Source organism: Vanacampus margaritifer, chromosome 4 (assembly GCF_051991255.1).
Source record: "Vanacampus margaritifer isolate UIUO_Vmar chromosome 4, RoL_Vmar_1.0, whole genome shotgun sequence".
Classification (NCBI taxonomy): Eukaryota; Metazoa; Chordata; class Actinopteri; order Syngnathiformes; family Syngnathidae; genus Vanacampus; species Vanacampus margaritifer.
The window spans coordinates 16,490,941-16,512,648 of NC_135435.1; the positions used below are offsets into that span (position 1 = coordinate 16,490,941).

Consider the following 21,708-nt stretch of genomic DNA (forward strand, 5'->3'; position numbering starts at 1 on the left):
AATATTCATTGGCAGCACATGTTTTGTCAAACACACGATATTTGATGTGAATAATTGATGCTGCAATACCGGGCCCCACACTTTCAAACACCCACTCGGATCATACAACAGGACGTATTCCCAAATGCACTCATGAAGCAATAACACCTAAACTTAGTATAAACACAGGTCAACCAGGGAAATGCACACCCGACGAGCTACCATAAATATTTACAGCAATGATGCTGTCACAGTGTTTACTGATAATGAAGCACAGCTTGCACTAATCATTGGCCTGTAGGATAACTATCTAGTTTTGATCAACAAAAGACAACCACTGTTTGCTGCCCAATGGAGAGCATGAATCTCCAAATTGTGGAAAACAACATTTTTCTACATACTATATTCAATATTGTCAATGTACACACGTTTTTTTAATCTATTTTTTTATTCTGCAATAACATTAGTCCGTGTAGAAATATGATCACTGTAAAGCGTCGATGCAGAGATTTTGCTTCAACTTTGTTTGTAATCGAATTTTTCTAGCTATTCAACTAATCATTTTAGCCCTACTTATAAAATACAAAAGCTTGTTCTACTTGGTTGTTGAGCTACATGCTTTTAACTCATTTGCTTCCCAAAACTTATAAAAACGTTCATGGTCCCAAAAACATATTTATATGTTTTTTTATGTTTGTTTGTTTTTTATGCGAAAGCATACAAACAGCTTTGATGCAGCCTCTGACCTGAAGTGGTCACTTCAAGCAATGGTAGTTAATGCAAAAAACGGCCAGCAGGTGGCAACAGAGTATAAGAGATTAACCAGGGCCACGTTACAACAATCTCTTTTCCCCAGTGTTTTAAACAGGTTTGTGAATAATGATGAAACTTAGCTAATTGCTGCTAAACGGAAACGGATACAAATATATATATTTTTTCCTGATAAAAGAAGACACTCTAATCTTTCTTTTGGTAGGTTCCATGTTTTTATAGCAATGAACAATATTCTGTGGGCATTGCAAAATCAGTCAAAATCCAGTAAAACAGCCAGGAGCAAAGGGGGTTGCTTCAGTGAAAATGTCTGGGAGTGAATGAGTTAACTGTACAAGCAGGACAACTCGTCAGATTGTGATCAGAGAGCGACGCCATCCTCTTATACTTGAAAGTATGATTCATTTTATATGCATTTGAAGGTCCGAAATGTGTACTAATCCAGTACCCTAAACTAGAATCAATCACACAATGGAGATGGATAGCAAAGTAATCACTTGTGCTAAACAAGCAAGTGAAATAGTTTTTGGGCTTGAAACAAGATTTTCTAAATCCAACAAAGCTCACGACATTGTGATTGAGTAATCTTGTACTATAGCGCTTTTAGTGTAAAAAAAAAAAAGTATTTGTGAAGATAACAAGATGAAGCAATGCCAACATGAGCAGTGCACAAGACCACGATATATGAGAGGATAACAATCACAGAGAAAGAGCACTAGAATAAGCTAAAGCAGTGGACATGGCAGCCCGTTTTTTTTACACTGCATCTTTCCTCCCCCCACGCATGACAAATCGGCTGCAAGAGGAGAAGGATGGAACGGGACCAAGTGGCAGAGTGCCGGCAAATTAATCCACCATGCCACGTATAGAGGTCACAGATCAACAGATCTCTTAGTTAATTTAGCTCGGCCGCATGCAGCAGCTCTGACCTTTTTATCTTATCTTGAATCTTTTCACTCCACTCCACCAATATATATGGATTCCACTTCCTACATTGAACTTATCTGCCCTCTGTGAGCAAAACCACAAACAACCAGTGAAGGTTTTTACTTCTTTAGCTGCATTTTTATGGAAACAACAGGATATACAATTCATGTAACATGGGCAATAGGCTTATAACATAGAATTTAGGTAGAAAACACCCATTTGACAACACACAAAAACGGAAATGATAAGAACATGCATTGATTTCAAGCATATCTATTTAACTTCTAAACTTCTCATCCTTTCTAACAATGCTTCTAACAAGGCTACAATACTTTATTAAGGATTATATTTCCTCTTTCCTTTGCTTATCCTTTCATAAAGAACAAAAAGCAAAGAACACAGAGTGATACACAGGCGTTCAAAAAAGAAATTAACTACTTTTTGAGAATGCAAAATACCCTGAAATAAATTTTTAACAATACTAACCAGCCAAATGAAAATTTTACCTCAAAATAGTCAACAAAGCCACTAATCAGAATATTACCTAGAGAACTGGATTGGAACAAGTGATACATACATATTCATAATTTTTTTTTTAAAAAACATGTTTAGTCAAATTTCAACATGGTTCAAACGAAAAACACACTTTGGAACAGTTTGAACGGTGGTTGACATGCGGAGACCTCAAAGTGGGCAGAAAGAAAGCAGTTTTCGTAGAAAGGTCAGATTTATTGTATGATCGTTGCTGCCACTCCGGTGCGGTCTAGATGACTGCTAATAAACTGAGAGCACAGCGTGCAGGCATGGAACATGACATCAACTAGCATGTTGTTGTAGGCACATGTTACATTTTAAAACATCCAATATGGTTATATAGCGCTGATACTTAATATTAATTTTCACATCTATGCAGCAGTGGCTTCCGCTGGTAAACTCAAGGTATTTTTGGTGCATTTACACCATGATGTACAGTAGCTAGCATGTTGTATCAGGCAGCTAACAAGGCTAACGCTGAGAAAGCAGACAATAAACATATCTGCAATCGATTGGTTCTGGATTTTTGGCCCATTTCCACCGACAAAACGTAGAGAGCACATATAGGTGTCTTCGGTGACATTTTTTTGCGTTTTTAATTGTACATGCTTGAACCCAGCGGAGACATTCCTCTGGAAACTCCCTTCATTCAATCCCGGTCACATAGCGGCAGACACCAAAGCAGCAGAGGTTTGTTGTAACCATAATATGTCTGTTAAGGATATTAATGGTGAAATAGCGAGTCAGTTCACAAGTTTTGCCTCGTACGAATACACTCCCTCAGTCGCCTGCCTGTATTCCTTGTCCGAAAATCAACTGGCCCTGCCCATGCGCTGTTCTAAAAATAGTAGTTTAGGCTTAATTGTAAACTGCCCTATTGACAGTAGGTAGACAATAAAGTACAATACATCATGTATTATGTGCCACCAAAAGTATTGATTGAAGTCTTTTTGACAAAAAATTTTATCTCCTCAATCTCCGAATGTTATTAGAATGTTCTGAACTCCTGTTTCAAAGACAGATTTGTATTGAACAGTAAAATGGAGAGGTGAAGTGTATGTGAAGAACAGGCTCTTTTGCATGTTTTAGTACAAGAGATGGTTTCAGAATTAGTGGCAGTATGCAAACGGGGCTGCCGTGGTTGCTGAGAACATGCAGTAGTCTTAAAACTTCAAACTCGTTGCGATTAAATGTCTGGGTTAAGCCAATTAGTGCACTCTTTTTAAATTAAATTACTTTAAGACGTGATTAATCAACAACCAGCTCCAGAGTACATAAAGTCGACTGCATACTTAATGTTTAATGGATGATGGCTTTGTCAATCCCCAATACCATTATTTACCAGTAGGTTCACTGTCTCTCAGCTTGGGAGTCATTATTATGTGAGAAGATAAAACAAAACCAATGGAAAACCCACTAGAAAGTAATGGTCTTAATAATTGCACAGTAGTAGCAACGTTATTTGTCTCCCACAGCGTGTATGTGGCGTCATCTGAATGATGAGTCTGTGCCCAGTGCAAAAGCTAAATATAGCACTTTATGTTGCAGCTCAACTATTGTTTCCACAGACCTCAGAAGATTTTTCCTCAAGCTGAGACTATTGCCGTTTCTTGTATACTACAGGCTGCTGTCATGAGTCTTTTATCAAAAACGGCTCGGGTAGTCGTGTGTTTAAGCCAAAGGCAAAGCAAAATGTTCACCTCACATTATTGTCACATTTCACGCCATCTCCAGTGAATTATGACAAAAATGTTGATGGTGAAATTGGAATACCATTTACAAAAATAACTCATAATGTTAGTGCATATGTTGTTGTCAGTATAAATAAAAAAAATTAGCCATTACATATTGAAAGAAAAAAAACTAAATTTTCAATTTGTGCAGCGAAAAATAAAACTGTATTAGGTGATAAAAAGTCCAAGCCAACCAGTCATTCAGTGTGCTTATCGATCTCATGGCTGCACCGCACCACAGTGTGGCATTCTATTGAGCCACACATATTTTGAGAACACGAGAGGTAGTGACCCAGAACTCTCCAGGGATCAATTCAAAACCCTCACCACAAAAACAAGCAATTAGAGCGCATGCTTCAGTACCCGTGAGATACAGTCCAAGAGCCTTTTTCCCCCCCATCCAGAGATCGAGTCGATTTTCCTTCCTCTAAAGAAAGCCAAGATCGTGAAAACAAACATACAGTATAGTGCAGGATGGGGAAATGTTGTTTAGCTAGAAGAAACCAAATTAGCTTAACACACATCAACTCAATGTTTCCCTCACTAATCTCACATTTGTTGTTGGTATCCAATGTTTTAGGGTTATAGCTCCCATTTTATAGCCCTCTAATAAGAAAAAATATCACTATAAAAAGGACAATTAGAATGATAATGAATGTCTATCATGATCATTTGTCCCATGACATTTTAATGGCTCCTTTGATGTTTTAACAATAAATTTGGTTGATGTCGGTGAGGCTGACTGTCAAGACAAGGAAGATGCAAATGAAGTGCCTCTTGGGATTAATAGAATTGTCTTAACTGAACTGAATATAATTGAAATTAAAGTCAATATATTTTACAACTCATGAAAACACTGTGAAACCATCCTAAGTTGACCTTAAGTCATACAACTGGAGTTCAATCAAACATTTCTTGAGAAATATGTCTCAAAAGTAATAAATAAATAAATTCCAGGCCAAACTGACGTCCACGGTGACGTCATAAAATATATCAGCAAATCTTGCAAGACTGACCATAGCTTTAACTCTGTAACTTTTTTAGTTCACCTAAAACCTGTTAAAAAAAATCCCATACTAATAATATAATATAATAATAAATTGCCAAATGCAGAAACATCAATGTAAGTTATCACGATGTGGTGGCTCTCGTTAACAGGCAGAATTAAGTAACCAGAATTAGGTTTAAAAATTCTATATACGTAGACCATGTTTCTATAAATTTTGATATTTGGTTTTTATTTGAGGCAGATATTTTTTCCATTAAAATGTGATTTATGAGGAGGTTAGACCATTGATCGATATTCAGAGTTTGTTTATTTTTCCAGTTAACAAGAATAGTTTTTTTTGCGATAGTAAGTAAGGGCTACAAGTGTAGATTGAAATTGTTTATGTGGTAAGTCAGTTGTTGTTAGGTCACCTAGCAAACACAAGTTTGGAGATAAAGGTATCCTACAGTCCAAAATAGCGGAAAGTTTTTCTAAGACTTTAGTCCAGAAATACATAACCGGAGTACATAACCATAAAGCATGAACATAAGTGTCTGTAGCGTTTTGTAAACATTGGAGACAAGTCTGAGTCTGAGAGTCTGAGAGTCCCATTTTCTTCATCATATATTGAGTAATGTATGTTCTGTGAATAATTTTATATTGGATAAGTTGTAAATTTGTGTGTTTTGTCATTTTAAATGCGTTTTCACAAACTTGAATCCGAAAGTCAGAAAAATGTTTTATGTTGCGCACTCCTTTTGAGCATTAGCCAATATAAGAAAGCACAGGTGAATTGTTGCCACAATCGTTTTACATTACTACTAATCGTCTTATATTACATTACTACTAATGTCTTGAACTCTACACATAACATACCATTATATTATTTGGTCTTTATTTAAACTATTATCATTTTCAATAAGACAAGGCCTTTGTTGTAAACTTCTGATCACTGATGTATGAAACATAAAACAGTGATTCCCTAGGCTTTATTCAGTAAATTGTGTTAGATGGATGTACTGTCCTATTCCCCTTACCTTTGAAATCACCCTTTTGTTTACTTTCCTTAAGAGTTTTTCTCCATGTGTCCTTATGTACAAAGCTTTTTGATGCTTCTACCAGCTCTGTTAGATAGTAAATGAAAGCTGACTGGATTAAAGGTTAGGTCAATGTGGACATGGTGGAAGCAGAGGAGGGCGGTAGGGAGGGTACCATCAAATCAGCTTCCACCCTGAAATCCAGACCAGCATTGAGAGTGCATGTACTCTAGGACGGAGAACGATGAGCTAATAATACAGAGGAAACGTCTGGAAATGTCTCCCTTGCCATAAGATCAACATCCATTTCTGCATACGGCCTTGTCAGTAATGACTTATTCAACACAGCAAGAGCAAATGTTAATGAGTTCTAATTTGCATTTTTTTTCCCCCTTTGTTGAAATGCCACTGATTATTAGGTACCATGAAGATAAATGGATCTGCTCATGCAGCCTGATGTGAAATTAGCCATTAGGTAGAATAACTAGATCAATTTAAGAAAAAGGATCAGGGTTAAGAGAAATCAAGCCGGGGGAAATCCAAGAATGAGAAATAAAATAACAAGGGTTGTTGCATTAGCGTCCGATAATCAACACAGATGGCATTTAAACCATCTCGTAATTGTAATGCATTAACCTTTTCATGACTGTTTGATGCTTGATACTGGCAATCACAGTTTTTCATCTGTCCTGAGATGTAGTGGAAACTGATTAAACCACCATTTGTTTTGGATTGCTTAAGTGATTCAAAGGCTTAATGTGCAAATCATCATTATTCATCATTTCACTGCTCTAAAAATAACACGTTAGGCTTCGGGGTACAAAAGATTATATCCACTGCTAATAAAGGCATTCCTTTAACATGTACAGCTGCATGGATTGCATTGAAAAAATCAATTTCTGTTAGATATGTTGATTTCCTGATGGTATTTATCCCACTCCCAGAAAATCAGATGCCAAACCTTGGTCAATTTAATTTTTTCTCTCGAACGATTAAAAGAAAAAAGGGAAGCGGAAGGGGGAAAATATTTTCACGTGGCCTTTGCTTTTTTTCCCAAGCCCCGCTAGTCTCCTGCCTGTGCTTTTTATTCACAAATGAGGGGGGGGGGAATGCATTACTGTGGACCAGATGGGAACATTCCACATGACCAAACCAATCAATCACATTGGTGGGACGCAGGTGTGACACAGCCGTGCAGCAACACACCATTTCACAGTCTATCAGGCACAAACACATGGTCACCAATCAATGGCACCCTGAGGACCCATGAGGAGGGGTGCTTCTCCAAAGCCGCACAGGTTCATGGCTGATGACTTCATAATCACACATCCATTCTCTTAAGAGGAGAGAGTTGATGCACTCCCTAATAACGTCTCCCGCCATGTGAACACCAACACTGTAATGGATGCTGCTAACATGTTCCCTTGCATCCCTTTTTACCAGCTGTCCAAGGGAACCAACGCACATTTAACAAGCTGAGAACATTTGTCCCAGCTGAATATTACGATCCAGTCAGCATGAAACATCAAGTATGTGTCAATGTTTGGTATCAGATGCCAAACAACTGTTGGACAGCCAAACAACAGAGAACTGAGGTGAAGGACAATGAGTGAAACACTCAAGGCTTTGGAATGTGGTTCCAACTTCGAACACAAGGGATACATTCCAAGCAAACCACTAAACACAAAAACAGTTTAGAGTGGGAAATGCATGATAATAAATGATGTGCCACTTCCTTTAAATATATGCAAAAACACTTAAATTCCAGCTTTAATGCTGAAATTCTGTTACAGAATTGTGGCCAATGATAGTGTGTTGTGGTCAGTGTTTTACAAACAGTACATGACATCACACTCAGTGACCGATTCCTAAACCCCACGTTTGACTGGCCATTCAAGGATGCCTTCCATAGTAAGTCGGCTGGAAAAAGGTTTGTTGTGACCCTCAACAGGACAAACAAGCAGTATACAAAATGCATATAAAATTGTAAAAACATAAAATTAGGTGGGAGTATTTTAATGTACAGTGCATAAGTTAGCGACTCTTAGCCGCACACCAAGCAATTAAGCACCGCACTTCTACAGATGTGCTGCAATGGGAAAACCCGGTATTGGGTTTTGAGGCTCCACGTACAGTATATCGTACTGTATTATGTGAACCACAAAAACATGGAGCGATTGTCAAGAAAGAAGTGGATTGCCACAAAGAGAGGAAACGGCCAAGAATTAAGGAAGAGGGTGCTGGCAATAATTGATCACCAGATTCAATGCTCTGTGCATTTCGGAAACAGCCATACATACATACTGTCTGACATTATAAATATAGCGCTGTAAAACTAGACATAATGTATTGGTACGGCTTGGCTGGGTCTTGCTTACAGTTAGTATGTGGAAACATATTTTTTGTAAAATCTCGTGCAATTTTGATCAGTTGTTACATCTGCAACGCTGTAACGTCATTCACTAGTGATTCCAATTTTAAATCACAGCAAAATAGTGATCGTAGGTCATCCACACACGACAACTAGTCGTCAAATCCCACATGGTGAGCAACAGATCAGTCGTGTTTGGTCGCGTAACTTGGTGCATACAGAACCAAATATTGCTCGTCAAATTTGATCATGTACATTGTCTTGACCCTTACACCGAAACAAAGCATCTTTTTCTATCAAAATGTCTATTATATAGACTAGGGATGCACAATTATGCTATTTTCAATCAATACCGATAAACCAATAATTTAGAAAGTGCCAATGTCAATAACTGATCATTGTTGGCCAAATTAACTTGAATACAAATATACTTTCAAGTCCTATAAGTCTAACATGTACAAATAAATTGAAACGCGTAAAGCACCATGAAGCTGAATTTTAATGATATCTTTGCTTGAAAAACAACCAGTAACTCATTTTGACTTTGCCAAAACAAAAGAGTCATGTTTTAAAAATGCAACAAAAAACTGTGAGGGTAACATTTTGGGGAGACACGGTAAAGAAAGCCCACACTGGCGACTGCCATGTCGCCATGATGCATCTTCTGTGAACATGAGGTTGCGCGCATTATGATGTCACAAATATGCAACACTACCATAGGAGAGGAGAGGGGTTAAGGGGTTGGGCACAACTTGAGCCACAAACACAACAGATGGCCCAACGCGGCAAGTTTATTATTATCGGCGAATTTCTTTACTATCTGGTTTATCTGTATGATGTCAAATTGGTCAATAATTGACGATAATTATTGACCACCGATATTATCGTGCATCCCTAAGATAGACCACTTTGAGGTCACTGAGCGAGCAAGGCTGTTCTCATGAGAATTTTGTAGGTTGACTGACTGAACATAATGCGTTTTAATTAGAAGAGAACCCACATGTAATTACTGTTGTTATTTTATTCAAGATGTTTGTGATATGTAATATGTCCTGGTGCTAACTCCCAAACAGCGTTGGCAAAATTTAGCCTTCTAGTGGCTAAATATAGTGCTCAGCACAGCATGTCGGCCATGTTCTTGGAGTGTGCTGTTTTGCAGGTGTTGGAGTCTGGATTAGGAGCTAATGCAGGTGCACTGGCGCTCTTCTAGCTGGACCAATGAAACATTAAGAAACAAAATGTAGCTTTGTCCCTGGTTAGTATTCTACTAATTTCCCAAGAGAACACATAGCTCATTCAAAATTTTGAAAAAAAAAACTATTTTGCAGTGATAATAATCACCATGATGCTGTGACCTCCAGCTGATTCCTAGAGACTCATTAAGTCATCATATCTTGGTCGAATCTCAGTTATTTCCACTATAAAGAAACAGCCCCTTCTCCCCTGAGGCCTATTGAGCCTACAGCTGATCCTCTGCAGCTGGCCCGCCTCCCCAGTCAACTGCTGGGGGTCGGGGCCTGAGGAGGGAAAGGCCGGGTAAGGCCAAGATGGGCCAAGAGAGGCACAAGGGTGGGGACGTGCGAGATGTGGGCGGCGTGGGGATGGAGAAAAAGGATTTGCGCTCTTTCAGCTCGTCTTCAGCTCTTCATGCTCCACTGACCTCGGTAATAGATAAGCACACCCTGCAGCTCAGCATAATGACCGGTTCCATCCTCTAAACTGTACTGCACCACATCACCTCGTCCTCCATTTGCAACACTCTGTTCCTGTCATATGAACTGGCGATATATATATATATATGTGCATTTTGCGCTTGTCACTTAAAATCATTCATGCAAAACTTAACATGAGTTCATGGAGGAAACCATGCAGGTCTGGCAAGTAAATGTGGATACTGTTTGTGTCTGTGTTCAAGTGAAGAGTTGAAAGGCAAAAGTCATCAAGTGCCATTCAGACACATTTAAAGTCACAGCCACAAGCAGGCTGCCTTATCACGGCATAGTTTGGTGGTGCATTTTATAAGCCCGTTCATAAGGAACCGCAAGCAGAACTGTAAAGTTAGCCAGTGTCCTCACAGATCACCGCTGTCAAGTGGGCACATCCCCTCAAACTGGGGTGTTTTAATAAATACAGTGGTACCTCGGCTCACGAACGCTTCAGCTCACGAACTTTTCGCCTCACGAACATTAAATTCGCGAGCATTTTGTCTCGGCTGACGAACTAGTTTTCGGCGGACGAACCAAATCTCGCGACACGAGAAATCACGAGAAGCTGACGCACGCTCACGGCGTCCCAGTTCGTCGCCCCCTTTGTTTGAGTGCGGACCTGGTTTGTGTTCGGTAGACATTTTGTATCATTTTGGAGTACTTTTGGAGTGTACTTTTGCTACCATGGGACCGAAAAAGACCCCACAAAAGGCTAGTGTTAAGCCTAAGAAGACATTGAAGAAAATTACGGTCAAGCAGAAGAAGGAGATCATCGACAAACACGAACGAGGTGCGCGTTTGTCAGCATCAAGTGAGATCATCAAGACCATGTTAGCAAAGTGGAGTGATGTGCAGGATTTTGTCGAACAGTACCATTCAGAAAAGACTGTGGCTATGAGAATCATCAACCTGATGAATAATAATGTGATGCCTCAGTTTCGTAAAACCTTACAACTCAGAAAGCAACAGGTGTCAATTAAGAGGTTTTTAGTCAGCAACAAGGATAAAGAGTCTCCTAAGAAGCAAAGAAGAAATGCCACACCGGAGGACTCTCCTTCCAAACAGTAACTCCCTCCCTCCTCCTCCCACTCCATTCCATCAAGCCTTCAACTACTGTACCATCACAAAGGCAAGTTGCAAGTTTTGCAAATAAAAACACTTTGTTATACAGTACAGTGTATTTCTTTAATTACAATACAATAGCACATTTATTATACATAAAATAAGGTATATTTTGTGTAGTTTTAAGGCTTTTTTAGTAGAAAATTGTGTTTTATGGGGACCTGGGAACGGATTATTCTCATTTCAATGGTTTCCTATGGGAAATACTTGTTTGGAAGACGAACTTTTCGGCTCACATACTCTCTGTGGGAACCAATTAAGTTCGTGAGCCAAGGTACCACTGTATCATCAAGATGATGATAATAATGACGCTTTCAACTAATTGAGCTTTACAATGAGGGTTTAATGCACACTGTTGTCATATTTATGAATGAAATACAATGACAACATCTGCCTCTACCTCGATCAAATTCACCAAAATTGCGTTACACCTCCTGCGCCACAACTTACACCTGCTGTGAGCTGGTCTAAGGTCTAGTCTACTTTCTGTCACCAAATTGTCACCTTTGCAGTCTGGTTCTGAGGAAGCTCTCATGGGAGGCAGCACTAGCACATGACATCTGCCTTCATAAAGACACACAATGGGGAGCCCATAGTGCTGAAACATCTGACAAAGTCACCAAACGGAAAGCTGAGGCTACTGTACGTCCACGGCATGTTTTTCGCTTGCATGTGGCATTTTGCCATCAATTGATCAAATCTAAAATTGCATTTTTGGATTGTTTGTGCAATAATCTCCTGTATTCACAAATATCAGACAGCAGGGAACAATAAACAGTGCAATGACTCGCTTTGCCCGCTGCCAATCTCTCTATATCATTTAACTTTATTATGTAACTATGTAAAAAAATGTAAAATGCCCTTTAGGTTGGACGAGCTAGAAAGCAACCAGGATTTTGGGGAAACACACATGCCTAAATTTGCAACTAGAGTTCCCACAACACACAAGAAATCAGGTATATAAAATAGTATATAATTTCCTGGGAGAAATTAGTTGACTTAACTGAATAATTTTGGTTGCCGACCCCTGATCTCAATGATTCAAGTCTTTTTCCATCATAGTGATGTAATAGAAATGGATATCAGTAATGTAATAGAAATGTGGTGATGACCCTGAACCCAGAAATACATGTTAATGTGACACAGTGACAAAAATAGTACACTAGTGTGTACAACATTTCAGTGAATGTTCTGTGTGTAGAAAACACGGAATCTCTGTGACGGGATGTGTGTGTATATGTACAGTGGGCATCTACAGAACAGCTCAGTCTCTCACAGGTAGTCACGTTGAGTTCACATGTGGACGTATGATTCATGTGCCTATTTGTGTGTGTTGATGACGGCATTAAGATGATTAGTTAGCGTGCAGAGCCAAAGCTGCATGTGTAATATGGAAGAGGCACACCAGGGAGAACGTGACTATAAATGTACTCAGCAGTTGCGTCATGGTTATAAAGCATATGGATTGAAGGATTTAATGCAAAGACATAGTGAGGATGAAGATGAACTTTGAATGTTTGAAAGGGTGGCTAACGACACGTGCTGGATTTACTGTACATCAAATACAACTATTTACCATCAAACGTATGTCGACATTTTTCTACATTTCGGACATTTCTCCTCATTGTCTTCATGTTAAACAATACCACACATAACCACACTTAACAGAAAATTAGGTCAGTCCAATAAGTAAATAATTATAAAACATTAAGCAGCAGCCACAATGCAATACAGAGAAGGGCAGAGTTCAGTTCCTTCAGTTGGAGCTTATTCCGTGTGGTAATTAGGCAAATAGCTTGATAGCAAGCACTCCCAACATCCCACCAGACATCCCTCATCCATCTGACACAAGAATAAAAAAAAAATCGCATTAGGTAATTACGTCTAACTATTTCTTGTTGGGGATATGAACTCTGTATCCCTGTGGAGAATTACGACTGCTGAATGTGGGGCATGTCTTCCTCGAAAGTTGAGCAACATACAGTAGATGAAGTAGATTAAAATGACACAAGGAATACTGACATCTCAAATAAAAATAAAAATAAAAATAAAAATAAAAATAAAAATAAAAATAAAAATAAAAATAAAAATAAAAATAAAAATAAAAATAAAAATAAAAATAAAAATAAAAATAGCAACTTAGAGCATGAGTTGAGCTCATTCACACATCATGTAGAGGGAATAATAACGAGATAAACATTACTCTATCCATATTTGATATGAATTATGACACATCTTTGTCTTATGTCCATCAAATAAGACTTTAGTAATTTCATTTTATAATAGCATAATTGTAATTTGATCTAAGAGTAATTCTACGGTCAGGAGTGTTTCCCAACATTATTTAGCACTTATTTTTGCAGAAAAACCTCACAGCAAAACAGCAAACAAAAATAAAAAGTTTTCCTCCTAAAAAAAATAATCTTGACTCAGTTTAGTCACAAATGTACTTAGTATGAAATCTGGGCTTGTATAGGTGAACACAAAGCTGATGTATTTGCAGGTAACCATGATTTAGTCTGTTGTATGAATGGCAACAGACTGATACACACAGGTTGGTTTTACTGTTTGCAATACAATTGAAGAGCAGTTACATGTATTTGTTTTGCCTGCCACTATATGCCACAAGCATAAATAGAACAATAATATTAATAATTTAAATGATAATACAATAATAATAATAGTAATTAGCTGTGAATAATATACACTTTCCCTGTTAACTCCAAGACATAATTGATTTTTCTAAAACTGCAAACCGAACTGAACCGAAAACCGTGAGCACAAAACCGAACCAAACCGTGGATTTTGTAAACCGTCCCACCTCAAATTCTGCAGCACTTTCTGGTGTGTGGCATCGAGGGGGTATTACTATAAATATAGTAGCCTACTATCATTTACATATTACATAATGAAGGCATGATCTCTTCTAAGCTCAACAAACTGCAGTAATATTAATTAATATTAGTTAATATATACGCCTGTGAGTATTCTATTGTCTGACTACATGTGTTGCTGCACTGTTTGTGTTCAAATATCCATTGCTTACAGTGTTATAATGATGCTAGTTTTGTTAGCCCATCTATGGCATTTTGCATTGTGCGTTAGCATTAAGCTAGCAGACTTTCGCAAAGCCAGGTTATGCGGTTTGCTTAAATAACAACATGTAATTCTCTTTGTTTTATGTCTAGTTTAGCCACACTACAGACAGAGATGATCCAATTAACTCAACAATAAAATAAGAAATAAAAACCAAGTAAATCGTCTAGACCAGATTTGGATTATTATTAAATGCAATGGTCTTGTTTAACCCCACATCCTCCTCCCTAGTGACAATGTTAGTTGCTTAGGGACGTTATGATGGTCAGGACAGCTTCTTATGACGGAAAGCTATACTGATGGTGTGACTTGTAGCCTGGGGGAGGGTCATCGCAGGAGGGGAAAGGGAGTTGCAGTAACGGGAAGGGGATTAACGGAAGAATAAAGACGGCAGGAAAGGGGGAAAAAAACATCCCAGTAGCCTGGAAAGTCACTCAGTACCGCTGCCTTCTGATGAATGATGTGCCCTTCACGTCATCAGGGCATTTTTTTTAACACAATGTCTTTCCACTACCAAAGGGCATGAGAAGAGTGAGCAGAAGAGAATCACTTACTTACCCATTATGTTGGAGTTCATAAAAGGTGTCGGGGACAATCCTTCATGGGACACTAATCGACTGTCACTCAAATGATCGCCATAATGAGGGCTGTCTGTGAAACCCTGAGGGAAGAGATCACAATATTAAGCACATTGGGCAACTTCACTAATTGAGTCCTATGACATATGCTTAATGAGTAGGCGGAGAAGTCTATTACAAAATCAGTTGAGTATACTGTTAATAAGTCTTTTTAGTCTTTTATGTGACTTGTTGACAGGCGTTAAACTTGACATGGGTTTTTGAGTTGAATTAATGTAACTTTTTCTATTTAAAAATATCACTCAAAGTATCAAAGTCTTGTTTAAGTGGAAGGAATATCTGAAAGATGCAATCCGACATCATTCACAGGAACCTGCAGCTTTAAAAAGAAAAAGAAGATGCTTTTTTTCTCCTAGAGCTTACCAGTACCTTTTCATGACAGTTATCTTCTTCAGAGGCTTAGGTCTAAATATCGTCCACAGCATGGTTTTGGAAACTCGGGGTCCAAAGTAATAAAAGACACTCGCTGTTACTGTCCTAATCCCAAATCCTTATGTGCTTCAGTCAAACACAACTCCCCGAGCTGCATTAGCCACCACCAGGGAGATCGCAAACAGCAGTTGGCTTGCATTTCTAGACTTCTTTTGGCCAACTCATACCCTTTGAATCCAATACACAGTTAAAGAAAAAAAAAATCTTATTATCCATCTTTTTTTCCGTCAGTGGATGGTGATGGAGGAATTTCAAAGGCAGCGGAGGGTTGCTCTGTGTGGAGGGAATCCTATGAGATTCCCTATTGTGCTGCTGCCAGGCCGCACACACTGTTAATCACACCATGAACAGCCTCAATGACAACAAAAGCCTTGTGAGAAGATCAAGCAAACATACATACACACACACTCAGATTTACAGGCCACAACTAACGTGAGGAGCATTTCTCTCCACTGCAGCAGAACCAGGAAAAGACGTCAAACTATAGACATAATTAAATAAAAGAAAGCAATAAAGCGCTTGCCTGTAATAGACAATTTAATCAGTTCTCTACATGTGGTCTTTGACTACCAGTGTGAAGCAGGAAAAGGCTAGCAGGGTTGCTTGAGAAGGGAAGGAAAAAGGAGGTGGGAGGGATAATGGTTAGTCTTGTGTTTGCTCCCCTGGAACTGTAAGATCATCAATCACAGAACCTTCGTCAAACTCTAGTGGCCTACATCCATACAAGACGCTAACACATGCTGTCATCGCTGCCACGGGGCACTAGTAGCACTAGTAGCTAAATAACTGTCAGGTTACCGCAAGAGTAGGAAGTCCATAGCTCACCCCACTCACTTGCAACAGCATTTAAAAAGTCCCCTCATGACGCATACATCCCAGGTGAGTGTGTGACCGCAGCTTGGGAGGCGAGCAAGCGGTCATGATGGATGCGTGCGGGGTCCAGTATCAAGTCGGGGCAAGGCACCGGGGGGGAAGAGGCGGTGTCGTGCTGCAGAGGCGGCACAGCCTTGGCTGTCAGAGTGGCAGCCTACAGCCACAGCTGCCCAGGATACAGCGGCTGGCTGGGAGCCAAGGTCAGCACGGCAGGACTGGGGACTGTTCACAGTCGACTGATCACATACACTCGTGGCTCAAACAAGTGCAGAGAAGGTCTGGGTTTCCTTTGTAGCAGACAAACTAGAGGACGGCTTGGCTGTCTCAGGCCTTTAAGCTGGGAGAGACATTGATTGATTCAGTCTTAGGGGGGAAAATTCACATATGTTTTCCCCCAAATATTACTTTTATGGTAAGTTGAAACTCTTGGGCAAAAACATCAAACATCACAGTTCCCTATTCACAAACTCACATCTTGTTTTTAGTGGATCCTTTCCTCAGCTATTTGCTGAAAAATGCACATATTTTGCGGGGGTTATTTTTTGCCACAAGATGGCACCAAAGCCCCGGCTAATAGGAAACTGGTAAATGGTGTCATGAAGCATATTAAAGTGTTCTCAACAAACTATCAACTTGGTATGTTGGGGGAACCAAGATTACCCTTAGTGGAAATTACAAGAATTATTTGTGGCACTTTTGGTACACAATTTGATGCGCTTTGCAAAATTCATGTGCACTCGATGGAACAGGTCTGCATTGCCGTCGATATCAGCATACTGACTGGTAATGCGTTCTCTCGTGCTTTAAATATGTCATCTTTATCGAGTACACCTGAATTTTGCAAAGAGCATTAAATTATGCATTGCAAATGACGGAAGTCCATCCATCCATCCATCCATTTTCTTGGCCGCTTTTCCTCACAAGGGTCGCGGGGGTGCTGGAGCCTATCCCAGCTGGCTTCGGGCAGTAGGCGGGGTACACCCTGAACTGGTTGCCAGCCAATCGCAGGGCACACAGAGACGAACAACCACACTCACAATCACACTTAGGGACATTTTGGAGTGTTCAATTAACCTGCCATGCATGTCTTTGGAATGTGGGAGGAAACCGGAGTACCCGGTTGAAAACCCACGCAAGCACGGGGAGAACATGCAAACTCCACCCAGGTAGGCCGAAGCCCGGACTCGATCTCACGTCCTCTGCACTGGGAGGCGGACGTGCTAACCAGTCATCCACCGTGCTGCCATGACGGAAGTCATATTGAAAATGTTATTTATTTATTATTTATTTATAACAACACAACATTACAATTGAGTAATATTGTGTTGTTTTTAAGAAGTATGTTTTTTGTTTTTTTAACGTTTAGCCAGACTTTATAGACACCTGTGTGGCATACAGTGATGCCTTGAAAATGTTTTTTCGAGATAGAGGGACGTGGCCAACTTCTTGTCTTGAGACACAAGCAAACATAGAAATATGAGTACAAAATGGCAGCAGCACATTTCACAACATCCAGCCGCAATCAATTCCCTTTGGTTTCATTGCAGGGAAAGGACAATACAGTATCAGTTGGTGGAAATATTGCACCATTAAGCTGGTTTGCCAAATGCTAATAGACCTCACAGAACAAGAGCATGGAGGTAAAGTTAAGTACAGTTGTGTTTTCTGCTCACATTTTCCGTGTTTGCAGGTTATGGGGAGAGCAAATGTTATTACTGTGTTTCTTTAGAGTGCAAATCAACTTCTTTTTATGAGCAAAACATGTTAAAAACAAATATTTGGGGGGGCTTTTTTGAGGGGGCCAGCACAGATTTTTTATTTATATTTGAGCATGGTCATAGAACAAATTAAGCTTTAATGTCAAAGCACCACTGTATTTACATTTTAAACTTTTAATGTAGGCGATTTCAAAACATTTTGGGAGCGTCAATTGTGGATTTTCCCTAGAACAGCAGTTTAGTGTACTACTAATTCAGGGTTGAATGTAGAGCTACAGCTATCAAATATTTTGGTATTCGGCCATGCCACAAAAAATTATATTGAATAATTTAGTATTATATAGTATATGTTTGTATTTGTAATATTTTGGCTACCTTATTTACTTACATAGGAGCCTTTTGAATATATTTTATATTCACTTGAATTGTATAAGGAGCTTATAGATTGTGCAAACGTATTTAATGATATTGTCAAGGAATGTATTTACTGTAGATATGCCACATGAGACTTAAATAACAATTCACGTGTCATAATTCTTCCCAAGCTATGTAAAACAATTCAGTATCAGTGTCAACTGCCTATGCAGCTGTGTGTGTGTGTGTGTGTGTGTGTGTGTGTGTGTGTGCGCGTGTACATCTTCTGATGGAGTAAACAGCTGTCTGCTGGCTGATGCTGTGCCTTGCAATGTCACAAACATTCATTTAAATGCACCTGGAGCAAATATATCCCGAGCGTCTCTGTCTTACAATTCAAATCAAGCTGCCAGTGTTACCATTGCCTGTAGATGTTCATTCGGGAAGGGCACAGAGCAATAAACAAGGCACCACGGCTAGAGTGGCGCTGACATTTAACTGAATTCTGATAGAAAGTGACAGAAGATTGACATTAAATGAAATTCATACAGGACATGGAGAACGACCAATGTGTGAGGGGCAAATAAACAAGGAGTGAGAGTGGTTCACACGTCTCACTTTAATATAGCTGTTTACTCTTATGAACCCCAGCCAGCATCTGCACACTCTAACCACAGGTTCCCAAGCACGCAATTAGAGATGGTTCCAGATAAGACATTCTACAATCGCAAAGACCGCCCATAGAAGAAAAAATAACACTACCTCAAAAACTTCATAATACTAGATTCACAATTTTTTTCTTCCTGGAAGCTGTTAAAATATTTTACCAGACAAAGCAACCAAGTAATAAAAGATATCCAGCAGCCGTCAGAACATCAATCAGGTCGATGTCTATTACAGGTCATTCACTTGTCAATGTACCACCTCCGCCTGATGACTGTTAAATGATGTGCTGTGGAGCAGAAAGGGCATTCAGAGGTGTTAAGGTGCGGGTTATCTTACCCGAGAGGGTTCGTACGAAGGACTTGAATCGCCACCTGGGGCCCAAGATGCTTGGTTGGTCCGCTCATCCATACCTGTCAGGGAAAGACAAGCACAACTCTGTCAACAAGTCAAGTTAACTCGTGCTCCAATGTGCATATGCCCGAATCCTGCACAGCAATAGCCTGTGGCAACCTGTGCACTGCATGTATTGTCCAACTTACATTGATTTTCCCATAGATCTAGTTTGATCTTAAGACATCTTTTATGGGGTAAATGTTAAACCACTGTTTCCATGTAAAATGCTTTCTGGGGGTTAATCTCTATTTATTCAAGATTTTCCCTTTAATTGTTTTTTGGACGTCAATCATATTTGCAGGCCAGCCCGGTCCCCATCCCTCGCGAATAGCAGGGGACCACTGAATATTTATATAGAATGCATAAATTATTTAATATACTGGCCTGCTGGGTATTGCTAATTCTTAGTACGTGGATGTTTTTAAATTTTTTTTTTAATGAAAGCTCATGCACATTTTTGATTTGCCATTTCATCTGTGACATTGCAATGCCGTTTACCAGCCACTTAAATTATAAATCGCAGCAAAAGTAGTAGCCAAGATTCAGACACTTGTGAAAATTAGCTGCCAAACCCCACGCACAATGTAAAAGTTTAGTCGGGTTTGGGCCGCAACTCTCAGTCTGCGGTAGATGTTATGGTGCCATAAGATGTCAAATACAACAAATATTTTGTATTTCAAGTGTCACTGATGTATGCCAAGTGACAACATTGTCACACAAACCCATTCAAAATGGAACGTACACTTCTATGTCTCAAAGTCAAACAGATAAATAAATCAAATCAATAACGGCGACTAAAATTACAGAGGTAGACCATCTGGCATATGTTGAAACACATATCTGATTTTTTTTAAATCAGATTTGGGTGAGACAGTCAGTAAAATATGTTTGAATGTTTGTTTTGCTTGTGGCAATATTGTGCTTACGGTAACGGCAGCTATTGATTGTCCCTGATGTTATTTTGCACATCTCAGAAAAATGTAATCGAATTTGTTGAACTCTGTCTTCAAATAGAAAAAAATGTCTAATAATACAAAGATGGTGTGAAAAGTAACACAATACCAAAACATCATGCATCTTGCTGTGACACAGAAATGAAGCCAAATCTGTGAAGCCAAAGAACAGAAATACATCCTGAGGGCCGCTGCCAGGCTAAATGACTTTACACTATTGCATCAAGTCGGGCATTATCAATTTGATATTTGATTACTTCTTCAATAAGGCATGATCGTGTGTAAACAGTTTGAAAACAGACTCCTATCACATTACAGTTCATCGTCTCAGCAACTTCACCAAGGCAGCTTCACACCAGCCGTTCATCAGTAGCAACGATACTGAAGAGTCAATGGCCCCATAAACATGCATCATCAACACGGCTGGAAGGCAGAAGTGATGAATCTCTGTCAAAGGCTCTGGGAATATATATTTTCTTCCAATCCATCTTTCTGTGGCATGTCTTGCCGGTTACGCTCTGCCTCAATTATCTGGCTATGCCCAGCTGAGATGCAATAGTCCAAACTCTCATTCCAGGCAATTTCCACACCTCTGTCTGCACACTCCCTTGCCTTATGTTCACAATCACTTATGTAGGCGCTTCTTCCTTCTTTGAGGATCACAAACACAGGAGGACAAACTGGAGGCGGGCCGCAGGAAGGATGTACTTGCAGTCGGCCAGATATACTTTGGAGTTTCAGCAGTTTATTTTGTCATCATATTTTTTTTGCAGGTAGTACTCTTTTACATTCACTATGGCAAGCTGTGGTAATGTATTGAAACGTTGGCATTGGCGATATTAAGACTCATGGCAGAAAACTCTAGAGTACTCAAGCAAGGGTACAGTCACATCACAAAAACATTGCACCCAACTGTGTCATTGACTGAAATAAAGCTACTGTGACACTATTTAATATCAGTAGATAAACATATGCAAAAGCCATGTGCTACATTATGTTTCCCCATTGAAATGAATGCAAATGCCATTAATCTGTTCCAGCCACAAGGTTTCTCTACTCCAACACACCTGAATGATCAATGATCAGGATAATTACCAGGCTCCTGCAGAGCTTGCTGATTAGCTTAAATATGAATCAGCTGTGTTGAACGTGGGAAACCTCTAAAACATGCAGGATTCAAGCCCATGAGGACCGGACTTTGACACCACTGCCCTAAACGAAACAGAATCATCCATCCAAATAAACAAAAACTTTTTTTTTTTTTTAATTATGTTTAGTTTGACAGTCAACTTAAAGCAGTGGTGCCCAAGTCCGGTCCTCGAGAGCCCCTATCCAGCCTGTTTTCCATGTTTTCCTCCTGCAGTGCAGCTGAATCTAATGATCAGCTAATCAGCGAGCTTTGATGAAGCCTGAAAAC

The 21,708-nt window shown here is 39.5% G+C and overlaps 1 protein-coding gene across 2 annotated transcripts in view; it reads right to left on the reverse strand.

Annotated features, from left to right (window-relative positions):
* Positions 1 to 21,708, reverse strand: part of tcf12 (transcription factor 12) — a 66,575-nt gene that overhangs the window by 40,977 nt on the left and 3,890 nt on the right. For both annotated transcript variants that reach the window (XM_077564084.1, XM_077564085.1), the window contains exons 4-5: positions 19,282 to 19,355; positions 14,823 to 14,925 (exon numbers count right to left, since the gene is read on the reverse strand). In XM_077564084.1, the coding sequence (XP_077420210.1) occupies positions 14,823 to 14,925; positions 19,282 to 19,355 (177 nt within the window). The remainder of the gene's footprint in view (positions 1 to 14,822; positions 14,926 to 19,281; positions 19,356 to 21,708) is intronic.